Raw genomic sequence first — 16,252 nt, 5'->3', positions numbered from 1 at the left:
AAGCAAAAGCTTTGTTCCCTTGGATTAAAAAAAAAAAAACTTTCTGAGGTCAATTTATTATTATTATTATTATTATTATTATTATTTCAAATCTGTCTAATTTGAAAGCAGATTTTTTTAAGAACCTGTTTATTTTGGTTCCGGGCCCATATCTCTATTTTCATGTTCTCATTTGAACCCTGATTGCTTTGGGAAGCACTTAAAAACAAAACATAGGTCTACTGGTGTTTCGATTTTTGTCAGTTATTGATTAAGTTTATGTAAAACTACAAAGCAGTATGTAATTCAATATGTTAACGAAACATAATTCAGCAGGTTTCATTCGACTTTGTGAAGCAAAATTAGTTAATTCTATAGGGTGATGCCAAACATTTGGCCAGAGCTGAAGTTCCTTTTCTAGGTGTTTACTTTTTCTAGCCCTCTTTATTTTCTTAATGTGTTTTATCAACATATGGTGGGTGTGGACAGCCTTCACCGGTAGGGGGGAGTTGGTTATATAAAGACAAAGATTTGATTGAGGTCAAGCCATTAATATATTTATTTTATTTCAGTCCAGTACCAGTTTTGTAGTTTTACCCAATTATTATGCAATGCATGGATATAATAGATTAATTACAAGAAAACAGTAGCAATCAGACACAAATGAGAAAAGAAAAGATATTTTCTTTGATATCTGCAGCAACTTTATATTTTTCTTTGTACAGCTTTAGGGTTGTACAGTCCCAAAATCGGTGGACATTTATGATTATAATTTGACCAATGACTGTTCTTCAATTCCTTCAGCCTACATTGTTTAAAAAACAAAAAAAACAAAAAACAAAACACATAATAATAATTGTGTTGTACAGATGTTAATACGTATTGTGATGTGCTGACACAAAACTGAAATTAAAGGAGCAGGTTGGTAATTGTCTTTTTTTTTTTACGAATATGTCCTGTGAATAACATAAACAATGTTCTTTAAAAAACTAAATTTGGACAGCATTGTGAGGTTTGATAGTATGTCAGTGTGCCACCTTTAATCCAAATAACACAGAAAACACCCATGACTATTGTATAGATCTGCATTAGATTAATTTACATTGGAGACACCAAATTAAATGGTTTGTAAAATATTAGCAGGTGTGGTGGCAGAGGCAAATGCCACAATTCATATAAGCTCCATTCATAGGGGTGCCTTATTAATAGAATATTAAACAGTTAAGTAGTGAAATATTTAAAACATTTACATAATATAAGGAACACCTTTTTGTCTATGAAAATGCACACACACGAATGAAGGCATGAAGATATATAATATATCAGAGATGTTGTTAATTTAGAAATTGTGTCTTTGTTCATACGCAGTTACACTTGAATTACTAACACCTACTGTAGTGTTACTGTAGCATGCGTTTTTTAAGTGAAGTCAATTAAGATAAGCTGCACTTTCAAGTCAGGACAAAAAACAGAACAGAATGGAAGAGTGGTCTTGTTGCTTTTCTGTCAAGTGAGTAGGTTTATTTTATAGTAAATGTATTGTTTAAAAGTGCAAGATAAACAAAAAGAGTGATTATTCTATAAAGGCTTTGACCACCTGTTAGATGAAGACAGCAGAGAAATAAAAAACAACTCTGGAGATTATTATGCTAGTTTACTAAATCCATGGAAATTCTGAGGTATACTGCAGGATTGTTCGAGAATCTTGTTCTTAATTCTTAAAACATTTTAGTGCAAAATAAAAAGCAGAATGATGTTTACTCTGTAAGACCATTAGCAGCCAATGCACTTTGAATGTGAAAATAATATTCCACTTGCTATTACTAATCAGTGTACTATTAATAAACGTTTAGACAAACGGGAAAAAAAAAAAAAAACCTTACATTTACTATATGTAATTAGATAAAACTGCAAAAAGTTAAATATACATCTCTTAATCCTTTGACTGACCAGCAATGGACTGTGAATATATAATGCCTTGATTTACAATATTAAAAACATGCTTTTGCAGTTAGTGTAAGCCATAGCCAACAACCATGGCCAATTTTACATTGCTACTTGATGTACTGTGCTAATTTACACCACAAAGGAACTTCATTTAATTGAATTACTGTTGATAGGTAGATAGATAGATTAATAAAAAAATAGCCCATAATATGAAAATGAAATCAAAAAGAGTTGGTCCTTTGACTACTTGGTCCTTTGACTACTCAAAAAGAGTTGGTCCTCTGACTACATGCCTACATGTGGATACAATTCATTGCGTTTTATAGAAATTGGACATTGTGACATATGCCTCATCTCGTCCAGTTGCCTGACCCACTGAGGCGCACACACAGTCACTTACAGGCTCGTTGTTTGAGGGATTACTTCCTGAGGTTGTGATCCCGGGAGAGCAGCCTTCTATATCTGAGGTAGCCTGAGGGTCAGCGCTATCTTCGTTGCATCTTTCACTCAGGAGCCATTGGTCCTGGGCCTGGGACACCATAACATTTGGCAATTCGTTTTTCAGATGCAAACTCGGCTGACTCCTCTCTTGTGTGTCCGGGGGGTCAGTAGGAGAAGGGGAAAGCAGGCATTCAGCGATAACCTTTTCTTCCATTCCGTTAACCATGTGAATATTGTGGTCTCCAAATGTCTCCGGGTTGAAGCTTGCTTTATGACCCTAGATTTGAATAAAATGTGTTATGGTGTTTTTTTTTTTTTTTTTTTTTTTTTTTCTGGCCAGGAAGTGAGCCAACTTAGTTTCAGTCTTGTGACAACAAACCCAGTATTATAAAACTTTTAAAATGTTTTAATAAAATTACGTCCAAAAAGGTTAATGTAATGTTAAGGTTCCTTGCTTGGATTTCAAACATAAACTAGAAAAGAAAATTGCACTGACCTGACCTTGCTTCTTGTACATTTGCTCCAAAGTATTTTTGGGGTTTGGAATACTTGGCCAAAGATACGATATAATACTGAAATAGAGTATATATATATTTTTAAATTACAAAGAATAACACCCATTTAAAACAGTACACGTACACTCAGTAAATACAGGTATATGCATTAAAATGTGTATATATTCGGGAAACCTACTTTTCCTTCCAGCGCACAAAAGCAATTTTAAAGATGACGAGCACCAGAATTAAGATGGCAGGGCTGACTATATAAAGTAATACAGATTTGTCAGGATCTGTGAAAAGAAGAGAATCAAAAAGTTATGCTGAACATACACGGGTTGGTATCGTATAACAAATAATTTTACTTGATAATTTTATTATTATTATTATTATTATTATTTTAACATAGCACTTTGTTAAGTGTTATTTAGTTCCCTCTAACCCCCTTTCAAATTCACCATTTGGCACAGTTAATATTCAGTATGAAACATTAACTACTGACTGGGAATCGAGATTATTTGCCCTAGTGCATTTGGAGGGTCTCTTGAGGCCTTGCATAAGTTTCTGCAGAACTTAAACCCCATTGGGAATTCGATTAGTTCGATATAATTTACTTACTGTGTTTGAAGGAAATATGGAAACTACAAGCATAACAAGTATGTTTCTGTCAAATATTTAGTTTACCAATTTCTACTCTACGAAGTGCATTTCCTGTAAACAAATTTGACAACACTGCCCAGTGTGTTTGTGTGTGTCTATATATATACGCTGTTGACAAGATGGAAATGCAGTTGTAGATGACTCAGACATGTTATTGCACTTGCCATATCTTTTTAGGTAATGGTACGTGATTAAGCAAGTGTACTGTAAACCCCCTTTATATCCCTGGTCTCTTATTTTAACAAATGCAAAATTAGGCTGGCAAACTGTTTTGAGCTGCCTCACTGAAACATAAATAATATCTGTCAACTTCTTCATTTTTATATTATACTTAGCTTATATGTTTAATTGAATAATTATATAAAAATACGTGAGGATTTATAAACTGAAGGTATGTTTTACTCAACTCAGTTGAGTTCCTATTGTAAGTAGATATTACTGGATTTACTGACACATTGCAGTTAACAGGTTTCCATGAAGAACTCCAGTCTGCTGTTATTTAAAAATATATCCTTTTTTTAGCCTCTCATATGGTGCTTTCTTTCTTAATGAATTACTGTTAAGTATTAATTTTGTTGGTTGGAAAATTGATTGCATATGGGTTGTTCCATGTCAGTTGTAATAAATCTGTCATGCAGAGTCCAGAGGTCACAATAATTGTATATATGTGAAGTAGTACACAATTGAAAATACAGTATAGATCATTTACTAGCATTGCACATGTAAAAACGTAAGACAGACCTTGACACAGTTTGTGTTATATTTGGAAATTGCTTCATAGCTTCATTTTTAAATAAAATCAGCAGAGATTTGTAATATTATTTTATTTTTACTTACCTCTGTGTCAGCCATTTATACTATATACTATACCAAGACATATATACTTACTTGTATGTACTGCAGGCGTTTTAAAAGTTGCCACATTGCTCCAGTCACTCCAATAGCCTTTAAAATATTCCCCATTAGGGATAGAACGACACTTAACTTCATAAATGCAGTTCGGTTTTAAATACTTTCCTTCAATCTTTAGGGGCTGGTATGTTATGTTTTGATACTAAAAAGCAAAGGATGAAAAATAGAATTAGATTTATTATTTTTCTGATTACCCTAACCCTGAAGTACAAGGCAGATCAGTGGTTGCCTGCAAACAAAACCAATTGTCCCACAACACTATATATATATATATATAGTATATATAGTATATTATATATTTAGTATATTTTGAAATATTGTACCACCTACAGTAAATATACTATAATAAAGACTACAACTAAACAGTACTAATATGCATCAAACATATTCGTGCCAAACAGATAGCCTAACAGAAAACACAAACACATGTTAACTACTCTGAATAATTATTTCCCAAGATCTTTATGTTGATTGTTGTAAAAATTGCAGTAAAAAATGTAAAAGCTTGCAGGCAATTACTATATTACAGACTCCTAAAGGGACATGATGTGAATTACAAAAGGAGGTTAGTATTTAATGTGCATGACATAATGAGACTGATGTAAGGACAGGCGCAGTGCAAACAATTGCAGCTGCAAAATCCAAATTGCCTAGTGGACAGGCAGTTATTTTGCACTGCAGCCTATATGTAAGCTTAAGAGCAATGCAAATTACTCAACAAGCACAAATAATGAGCTGCAATCATGATAATGAGAGTCACAATGAATGCTGCCTGTGCACTGTATGAGATCTGTGGAGCACGAAAATCAAGCCAAACTAAAAAATACGTCAGAGGAAGGGCAGCGAAGTCCTCTTGGCACATGGAAAAGTAAAGAAAAGTTTCCTGAAATTGAATTATTTGGAAAAACCTCAGTCAACATCAGTTATGCTACTTAAGAAGCCATATGGTCCTCTATAGTGGAGAAAGTCAAGGCTGTTGGTGTTACCAGGAGGGCAGGTGGAGTAAGACTATAACGTCTTACCAGCACATCCAAAACAAAGTGACCCTGGGTTTGAATATGCAGGGTCTTCTCTGTCTTGCCCTTCTCCGAAAGTTTTCCTGCCTGTCCTCAACATGAGCCAAGCGTTGCCGCGTGAGTTGTGTCACAGCAAGTGTATCACAGCAGCCATCCTGTGACCAATGACAGGTCTCTGAAGGTGTGTGGTTTTATACAGCTCTTAATAACTTGCTTCTTCAATGGTCTGCACATTGTGCAAAGTTTTTGGAGGGTCAGCAATTGCCAAAGTGCAAGGCAAAATCCATAAATCTCATTATAATGTTTGCTACCTCTAGATCCCCACCCAGTTCCATGCTGTTCTCTTCGTTTTAATACATTTAAATATATTACATATATAGCGGGTGCAGAACGGCAGGTGAAAACCATTCTTTACATTCGTCGCATTTTCTGTGCACGCTAAAGTCCCATTTTATGGTGGCTAAACAAGGTTTGCTTGTGCAAAATGTAGATTTTGGCCGCAATATGGGTGTTTTGCCTACGCAAATCACTTTGCACGTATTCTGACATCAGCCCCTATATCTCATGAGCATGATGTAATATGACACCTGCTGTTCTCATGGACAGGTTAGGAGACATTCACTGTGTTTTTGTCCACAAGGCAACTGCGCAAAACTGGTGTGCTTTTAGACTCATGCAATTTTAACATAAATACATTATTTATTGCATCCAATTGCATTCTCTTACTGTCTAGAACATTTCAGCCAGTTACAAAAGCAAACGTGAAAGGAGTAATTTGAGTCATGATTCAGGATTTGATAGTTCAGTGAATCGTATTCAACTCCTCTCTCTCAATTTATCCCATCAAAAGCATGTTTTTACTGATTGGCTCAACAATGACCGAATGTGGAAGTTCATTGGACACAAGCACTGAACACGAGTCACTGAACTGCTGAATTGTTTGAGTATCTCCAGCACACCACCATGCTTTTGATCATTTTGATGTAAAAGCCAAACTAAGTAAAGTGAACAAATATTTTGGCCAACAGATAAAAACATTAGCATGTTGGGCAACTTGACTATGTTTGATAGAATGTTTAAAGTCATTGAATCTTTTAAATATTCCTTATATAAATAATAGCAACTGTGTCAACATTTACACAAAGGTTTCTTACTATAAGTTCACTGGGCGCCTACGAGAACTTGAGAGTAAAGAAAGGCGTGAGGGGCAGCGAGCTTGAAGCATGAGAGTACTTGAGTGACGACAGTGTTAGACATAGGACAGGCTGGTCAGGTCCCTGTACTCAAAGGACCAGCTTGAGACGAGTAAGGACCAGGACAAGACATACAAACAAGACACTCTGAACTCTCACGAGGAGGATGAGAGACAGAACATATGAAAGACGAAGCTCTCAAGTTCAGGCCGGGTCAGGCAGCATCCTCTAGCTGCTGGGTGAAAAGGAGAATGAGAGTGATAGGGAGAGTGATAGCAGGTTGTGGTCTCCTTGAGGCCAGCGCATAACCTGTGAAAGTGTAGATGTGGCTAGGGGATCCCTCTGACCGGAGAGGAACCGCCAGGGACAGCACAGACTTAGGCAGGAGGCATTTTTAAATGAATTACAAAAAAAAGAGGCCTTTTTAAGGTTAATTACCAAAACCAAAACATAACAGAAAAGTAACCTACGTACCTCCCATTGTCCACTGTTCTGAATTCTGAAAGCAACAGAATGGACAAGTTTTTCTGTCAAGTAATCTTTTGATGGTAATGCAGAATATGGCGAGTCAAATGTTATGTAAGACGCATGTTGTTTTTCTGAGTAAGAAGCATTCACATTGTAAGGTGCCATTGGTTTAACTAAAAAAAAAAATAAGGAAAATCAGTTCATTCAGATAAACTCTTATTACTACAGTATTTAGCAAAAAGTTTGTCTTTGCATGGAGTACTTGTGTGTTGTGAATAAACAATTCCTCATAGCATAAAGTCTTTAATGGTTTACTGCGTCTTTTCAGTGAAAAAGGGGAAGCTTACCACTCTGTTGTGAATGTTCGCTCGATAGATCTAGCACTTACTTACACAGGGACATGGGTTTTTATCCTTTGCTATTCATGCTGATGGTTAGCAATGAGAACTGAGAAGCAGCTCAGGTTGTAAAATGACCACAAGCCGCTGCTACAATACAGGGCTAAAACCCGCCTTCAGAAGGACCCATCCTTTCTTTTAATAGATGAAAACACTAAACTTGTTTTCTGGATTCCATTCATGGTAAGCATATGTTACAAATAAATACTTACTAATATGTCTCAAGTTTATTGCTTGAGAGAAGTATCGGTTTGAGGTGGTTGTGAAGGTGCGAACGTCATATGTAGAGATGGCTAAAAACTCTTTTGTGTTTAGTACGTATCTTTTGTCATGGTCATCCATCGTCATGTTCATGCAGCCTTTAAAATTAACAAATTCACCGCTGTTGGAATATCAATACAATTAAGGATTTTTTATTTTTTTTAAAGCAAATATAAATGCAAACACATAACAGTCATTAAAAACTTATTTTTATTAGGGGGTTACTTATTTAAATAATTTTAAATAGTCTGCAACTACAGTACATCACCCAACAGAGGTAAATTACTTTTGTAATCAATAATTAATTGTTACTTCCATGTCAATCTCTTTCAAACTCCCTGTCCCTCAGTCTCATGTGGTTTGAATATGTTTTATGCTTGCTGCATAGCTGCAATACAGAGAGTGCATTATGGTCAGGATAATGCTTCTTGTTCTGTTTTTATTGAATCCCTTGATTTGTATACTGGTCATGTAAGCTATCTGAAAGAAAATCGTTTGCATTGTGTAATTTGTGTGTAACTACTATTATTAGTGGATTTGAAACTTACTGATTTAGCAAGTGATAAGCTTGAACTAAACATCGATATGCTTTAGCTGATGAACAGCAGATTGGATAGAAAGTGGGAGGTGTTGATATACTATCTATGGAGTAAGCCTTTTACAAAAATTAAACCATTTTAAAAAAAAAAAAACATGAATGATTTACTGTATGACATGTATTACTACCATGAAACTGTACAAACTATTGTAAACTTACCATACTTGCACTGTACTGTTGTAACTTATGTCTCCGTTGAAGTCATCCATTAAATTACACACCAGGGACTGTTGCAGCTGCAGACTCAGGTGGGACAAACACGCCATCAGTTCAATTACGTCATCCACGGTCTCTTCAAAATAACAAAACACAATCCAATGTTGTACATTAATTGTATGGACAGCCACTCATTGTAAGGTTTCTTTCCGTTTGTTTCATGGTGTGGTTATATTTATTAGAAGGAGAACACAGTTGCAGTGCTGGGTGAAAAACCCCATACTGTATCTATCACTACTGCTTGCCTTCTGTACTTGTGATACTGTGTGTGTAAGAGGTCACAACCTCTGCAGAAAAATAAGTTAATATCTGTGTGAGGCAAAGTGGTTTGCAGTGCACAGGTGTACATGAGATGCAGTGCTTAAACAGATGACAGACAACAAAGTTCATGGTCCAAACAGTCCTTTATTTGTTTTTATAATCCGGGTCGTTTGGTGACCGTAAATAACAATCCCTTAATTGTAATAATAATTGTACCTTTACCCACGCCCCCTTGGTTAGCGAGTGCAATTGCTTTTCCTCCAATCTGCAATTGCCACATCGCCTCCCACCTCGGGCGATGACTTGGTGTACTGTGGCTCCGCCCCCTTCCTGGATGTCCGAGTTCCGACTGACCCTGGAATGAACTGTCAAAATATCTAGTCCAGGGCACACTGTTCCTTTTGCACAGCACCCTCACAGGTTGGAAGGGAGATTTATAACCAAGATTAATTATTTTTCTGTCACACTGTGGTAAAGTGGTCAATGACTTCTTGATTTAATTTGTTGTCTCTGGTACAGATGCTCTGATTTATATTATTATTCCGCATATCGGGCAACTCAAAGAGTGTGTGTTTAAACTACCAACAAGCAGTTGAAATCAGTCTCTGTATGAGCTTTAAGGCTTGTTGGTATTCTTGTTCCTGATAAAAACAGCCATTGGTGGATGATGGAGTGATCTTACAAATATGGCATTGTGACGGAAAGATGAGTTCTGGTGATGAATCTTCCTCCCAACCTGTGAGGGCGCTAAAGAACGGGAGGAGAAGTATCTGGAAGGGCTGGCCTGACAGTTCGTTTCCGGGTCAGGGAAGTGGGTCAGCCTGGAAAGAAGCGCGACTCTGTTGTAAGACCGTATTGATTTGAAAGGTAAACGAGAAGCAGCTGCAAGTAATAAGGCAGCTGCAACCGTTTATCTCGATATCATGCGGGATTACATATAGGGGCCAGGGTAACGCTGATCTTCTCCTTCGTTTGGGTTAAACGAGTGGAGAGAGAAGGACTGAGAGAGGAGCTCTCAGAGTGGATTGTGTTAGTGTTTTGTATTGTTGTGTCTGTCCGTGTAACTGTCTGTTTTTGTATTCAACACTAGACAGTTAACGCACGTCTCCGGAGCTGTCGAAAGGAGAGCACTATCCGGAGCACCACTGCACTGAGCACCTGCACGTTTTCGATCACCCAGGACTGGTGACCGTACCGCTGTTTTTGTTCAGGACTGTGCCCTTGGTTTCATTATCCCCGTGCTTTACACATTGTTGTGTATTGCCGGGGATTTATTATTTTTGACGGTCGCCAGACCTGGAAAAGAGCAATAAAGCACTTATTCACTGAATCACTGTTGTCTGTTCATCACTCCTGCACCGCATCACCGCGACATCTGTTCCCCTTACCAACCACTTTGCCACAGGCATGATTGGACATAAACTACCTGTAATAAGATGCCAGAAACAATCAGTTGATTTTTCACTTCCACTACCCACTGGCCGGGTCAGAGCGAGAACCATTTTTTAACACCAAAATGTTGTTAATCTTTGAAAGGGTGTAGTGTTGACACCATAAAGTGTAGCTGCATTCCGCTAATATAGTTAATATTAAACCTCCATCCTTCCTTAACACAACCACTGGTGCTGCCCATGGTCTCTTCACGTCACTGGTTTCCATTGTCATCATCGCTGAACTCATTCTACAACTACAGCTATGCAGAAGGGTGTCAATTGAGATGGCGCTATTACCCGAGCAAAATATAGAAACGTTTATTGTGCAAGAACCTTCTCTTTTATGGGTTTCTGGAGCCATGTTAGGTAGGACCCCCCCACACCTTAAATTTTGTTTCCACTTAAACCATAAACATGTGCAATCTAAGAACATATTCATAAAGGCTTTTAATATAAATACTATAAAATCATAACAGTACTGCTAGGTTAAAGCCACACATGTGATGTTACTTTAAATGGACCTATTGCCAGAGCCGTGCTGCTGTAAATCAGACTGACACTCTGTGTTGTGTGTAGCTCTACTCCTGTGTCTGATCACAGAGTTTAGTGATGCATCTCTTGTGCCCCTCCCCACAACGGCTCTTGTTTCAGAATGAGATCAATCTTGCTTGTATGGTCACAATACTTGAATTGAATCAGCCACTGTTGAAATATTTGCACAATATTCTCAAACTGCAATCCCCCTTTTTTAAACTGTACTATTAACTACCTTTTATGATCTTTTTTTATTTACGATATTAAATCCAACATGACGATGCTGAGAACATGAACTATTACAAAAATACCAGAGTACAACACATTAAGTAAATAAAAATATATATCCAAAAACTAAAAAAACAAAACTAAAAATAATAGTCGATATTGTCTAGCTTCTATTTTTTCAACCTGGTCTCTAATAATAACAATTATTGGTGCAATAATCACATCATCTTCCTATACAGTGGCTATAAAACATTTCGAGTAACAAGTAAAAATAGACTTGGGATCCACCAAACCCAGGTTATATTCGCTTCATCACTGCAAAGGCTTATTCCAGAAAGATGCTAGCATATCTGTATGCTCCTTTAAAAAATATATATTACAAATGACACCCTGTCATTCAGTCCAGATTGTTTGTGAATGCTTGCCCACTACATTTCAGGCTCTTATCTTTATCATTCTTAGAGTTCTTCTGTCCAATATTGCATCAGTCATGGAACGGGGTTATTTCTTACTATTCTTAAGTCTTACAGTATGCCCCTGAGTAGTACTGTGAGCAGTAATTGTGTGGTTTCAATAGCCTTGTTCCTGTAAAATAACTCTTATTACACTAAATTAAGAAATTGGGTAAAAGCTTTTTGGTTGATATTTTGTACATGTGATTAGGAAAATCAGAACAGACTCAGTGTATGAAAAAGAATAAAAAACACATGGAATGTAAGCTAAACTAAGAGCAAAAACTGGAAGTACAAACTTAAACACACAGTTAAAAAAAAATTGTGCTTCAAAATCGTGAACGTAATATTTACAGCAGATGTGTTATCTAAAAAAGACTTGTTTTAAACCATTGCAGATGTAACCTTATGTGAATCCTCCAAGACCAAACTTTAAATTGTTGACTGAAATCAAAAACATTTTGGCGTTTCGGTTACACTGATGGTAGGAAATACATTTTCATTTCAGCGTTACACCTGAAAATACATCCTGTTATCACTAGCAGAGCCTACTGCAAGCCATATCAACACCTTCTTTTAATATTAGACACAAATGAAAAATATAAACTGACTCAAAAAAAAAAAAAAAACTAAAAAAAACACACACATTATATATAGGCAATGGCACTTACCATCATCTCCTGATCCACTTTGTCCAAATACAGATGGCTGAACCATGAGCAGAATGGTTAACATTAAAGGATTCATTTTTTTGGTGCATTGACTTGAAGTTGTGTGTATATTTAACTTGACTCACCGATAAAAACCAACATCCGTCAGTTCTGGGCAGAGAGAGAGAGAGAGAGAGAGAGAGAGAGAGAGAGAGAGAGAGAGAGAGAGAGCGAGCATGAGATGAGGTTTGTGAATTGGCAAAAAAAAAAAAAAAAAAAAAAACAGGAAATTCTAAATATTTTAAAATGAAGAAATTAAGTATAAATATGTTTACTTTCTCTTTGAAATATATATATATATATATATATATATATATATATATATATATATATATATATATATATATATATATATATCAGAGTATATATTCACAAGTGAAACACAAATGAAAACATATCCCCACACAGACTAAAATAAAGTATTCACTACTATTATCTTGGATTTGATCTTGGATTTTATTTTATTTTATATACTGTATACATATGTGTGCAAATATAAATAAGGTGAGGGGTATAGTGCCACCATGGGCAGCTGGGATACCACTGATTCAACATGCATGGTACTTATGTATAGTTCTGGAGGTATATGTGACCTTGTAGCTGGAGATGGAAATCTGTAGGTAATTCCTCAAGAAATATGAGTCATTTGTATACAGAAGCACCAGCCCTGTCAAATCTGCTGTCTTGTCAGTCATAACTAAAACTGACTTGTATCACGGAGATTCAGATTCTATATATGTCTGTATTTAATGCCATAAATGTATAACAAATTCAATCTGTCATGCAAGGGACATAGATATACTGGCTGTATATCAACACATTAAAGTAATACAATGCTTAGAGAACAGGTTATAAGGCGGTAAGGTCATGGCTCCCATTTGCCCCATAATGCCATTACACTAACACTAGTATTCTTGGTATAAGGTGGAACACAAATACCACAGTCTCTTAATTATGGCTCCCGACTCCAGTGTTATAAAGGGGGAGCACTGTATCTAGAGGGATATGTATGCTAACGCAACTCCACAGAGCATTCCCCTGCCTCCAAATATTCAGTTTTCTAACAGTTAAAGATATTGATTGAATAAAGCTTTTGTCTGTCAGGCTTTGCCAATGTATTTTTTTGATAAAAACAGCTGCTATTATAAACTATACAACAGGCAAGCCCACAGGAAGTGGTTTTTAGACTGAAGGCAGATTACACATCTGAGGCTGTCAAATGTCTGGGTGAAAATAAATGCAATAATTTATTTCCGTATCGGTTTAAAAGGATGACGAAACTGAGACTGGACTAGAAATGTGGTAGTTTTAATTGAAAAAACCTCCCTAACTTAAAAATGTTAAATCTGAACTTTAAGATAAAACTAAGTCAGGCAGACAAACGTTTGGGCTAGTGCCTTCTTCAGTGTAATTAAATGTTTGCCTACTACTTATAACTTTCCCCTTGGAATTTAAAATTGTAATATTGCATGTATGACTTTTATATTACAAATCACTATATCCTAATGTATTGTCTTTCATTAGCTAGAAGTCACTGCAGATTTTCTGCCTTGAAAACAAAGCTTGGACACCCAATATCACACCCCTTTGAAAGACCAATAAAAGCAATGCTTCTACTCATCTTGTGACCAACAAACTAACAGATGATTGCTGAAGGCCATGAGAGAGCATGTGACTTGCAGGTTATCAATTTGCCTACTGAAAAAGACTCCAGGAACATCTGAGACTCCAGAAGTATCTACAGACAAATTCTGCATAAACACATAGCTCTGACTTGAAGATGTACACAGAATACATTCACTAAGGTGAATAATACCACCAAATGTATAGGCTGCTCCTGGAATATCTTACATTGAACTATTTCCTTAACCTAATCACATGAACTGGTATCTGTTTACCCTTAACTAAACTTATGGCAATTGCAATATATACTTTTTAGTTTCCTTAGCCCTACTAAAACTAAACTAATACAAGATATAAATATTTCTGTAACTCCTTTGAGCTAAAAATGAATTAAAATTAAAAACAAAAGAAACTAGAGTTGCCAGCAACTTTATAGCTTCCAGGACCAGTACCAGTACCAAACACTAGCAAATAGTGCAGAATGCAGTACCAGTACCAAACACTAGCAAATAGTGCAGAATGCAGTACCAGTACCAAACACTAGCAAATAGTGCAGAATGACAGTACCAGTACCAAACACTAGCAAATAGTGCAGAATGACAGTACCAGTACCAAACACTTTAGCAAATAGTGCAGAATTACATTTTTACATAGTAACCATGACCCTATGTGCACTCTATTATGAGTCATACAATCATCTTTTTTTTTTTCAGGGCGAGGTATCATAGGGGCTTGTAACTTTCTTCCATAACTTACATAAACCTCAAGAATCACCTAGCTGTTAGTTATTTGCAGGCAGTCATTCTGCTAACCTCATCAAATCCGTTCTTCTTTCAGAGGGTGGGGGTGTCCTCCCTTTGAGATGAGGGACCAAACCTATAATCATCGATCAGCCATAACCCATAGAAGCAACCATGACCCAGAAACTGAATTATTAGTCAAGGCTCATAACCATGTAAAAGTTATATACAAATTGTTTGGTGGATCCAGTACAAGTCTTTATTTGCTCACACTTCAATTCAGACGTGAAGGAGTTCCTTCTCAATGTTTTTCCTGTCAAGCCCAAGCCTCTGGCATACAATCCCGTTGTCAGTAAAGTCAAATCAGAACGGGTTTATAAGCAATGAAATTAATGGCTTCAGCTCATTCGCAAGTGAATTGTGACATAAGGCCACTATACAGTATGCAATTGCAATGCAATCTGATTGCAAGGAATTCGATTGCGTGATTGCATGCAATCAATCGCATGCAGTCGCGGCTGATCACTCCGGGTGCAATATGGTGGATCGGATGCGATGCACTATATATAGAGTGTTTGGAAGTGGGAACAAGAGTATGTGTATAAGCCTATTTCATATTTTGATGTTGATATACGCATAGAACATACAGCGTACTTTTTTGTTTGTAAATATGCTTGAATGTGTTTAATTTACAGAATGTATTAAGGATTTTTTTTTTTTAAATAAATACATTTAAAAAAAAAATAATTAATTGTTATTTTACATAAATTACATCATCCAGAGAACTTGTACTTTCAGTTTAGGAATGCTTGAGTATATCCCTTATAAAAAAGTAATAGGCTACTGCAAGTAGTTAGGTCCTATAGGTACTACTTTTGGACATTTTTTTGTAACAGATGTATGTGTGTATACATAGCATATATATATATGCTAGTAATTGTCTCACTAAGTGATGGGCATGTTATTTTCATCGTTATTTTATACATTACCAAAGTATGAAAGATGAAATATTTGTGGGGTTTAAGTTTTATGTTTAAAATGTTAAAAAATCAACACATGTACCCTTTATTTAACCCCACAAATAACTCTTTCGTACCTTTGGATTCATTTGCTAACATTTTTTTGGTTAGCTACTTAAATTGACTGATTACTTTGTAGTTTTATCTCCCCTCCCATTAAAATGTTTAAATTGACAAGGTGCTTGTAAACTTTAACATTCACTTTTAAAACCTTTCCCAGTTTACCACAGTTTCATGTGTATGACTATGATTACAGGAGCAGAGCGGGAAATTGCTTCTCCGGCTCTCTCCTGTCAAGTTCAAGTTCTTTCCTGTCAGCTTAGATGTTGTCATGTGACTCCTTGTTGCTCACTGATTGGATACTTGTCCAGGGTGATTGCATCCGGTTGCATAAAAATAGAGCCCAGCTCGATATCTTGTGGTAGGATGCAATCCGATTGAGCCAGCTTGCACGGTGCAATAATGATGCGGTAACCGTGCAATCACGGGCTGCAATGTGATCACATGCAATCGGATTGCGCCGAAGTTGCATAGTGTATCGTGGCCTTAAGGACCTTATCGAGCACTATATTCTGCAATTTTTAAGACTGACTTTGGATACGGTTTTAAATCTGGAAACTGGTGTTGTTATTAATAAATCTTTTGCTAAATTGCATTGCCTTTCAT

The 16,252-nt window shown here is 36.3% G+C and overlaps 1 protein-coding gene across 2 annotated transcripts; it reads right to left on the bottom strand.

The window, feature by feature from the left end:
- Positions 1–93: 93 nt before the first annotated feature.
- LOC121304728 (interleukin-7 receptor subunit alpha-like) lies at positions 94–12,313 on the bottom strand. 2 transcript variants are annotated; one of them, XM_041236091.1, is made up of 8 exons: positions 12,166–12,313; positions 8,530–8,662; positions 7,724–7,893; positions 7,120–7,286; positions 4,413–4,578; positions 3,061–3,157; positions 2,864–2,939; positions 94–2,644 (listed from the first exon to the last, which is right to left on the bottom strand). In XM_041236091.1, exons 1-8 carry the CDS (start codon positions 12,239–12,241, stop codon positions 2,237–2,239), a joined length of 1,293 nt encoding a protein of 430 aa, XP_041092025.1. In that variant the 5' UTR covers positions 12,242–12,313; the 3' UTR covers positions 94–2,236. The 2 variants fall into 2 exon arrangements, with proteins under 2 accessions (XP_041092025.1, XP_041092036.1); XM_041236102.1 differs by having other exon boundaries at positions 7,724–7,870.
- Positions 12,314–16,252: the final 3,939 nt, after the last annotated feature.

Source organism: Polyodon spathula, chromosome 2 (genome assembly GCF_017654505.1).
Source record: "Polyodon spathula isolate WHYD16114869_AA chromosome 2, ASM1765450v1, whole genome shotgun sequence".
Lineage (NCBI taxonomy): Eukaryota > Metazoa > Chordata > Actinopteri > Acipenseriformes > Polyodontidae > Polyodon > Polyodon spathula.
This window is presented reverse-complemented; position numbering and strand designations above follow the sequence as displayed.

Excerpts from the sequence above, each read along its gene's own strand:
- LOC121304728 (XM_041236091.1), bottom strand. The coding sequence starts at position 12,241 with ATGAATCCTTTAATGTTAACCATTCTGCTCATGGTTCAGCCATCTGTA. Across the intron at positions 3,158-4,412 it reads AACGCCTGCAGTACATACAA|ATCCTGACAAATCTGTATTA; the intron begins GTAAGTATATAT and ends TTCTTTTCACAG. Across the intron at positions 2,645-2,863 it reads TGTACAAGAAGCAAGGTCAG|GGTCATAAAGCAAGCTTCAA; the intron begins GTCAGTGCAATT and ends ATTCAAATCTAG.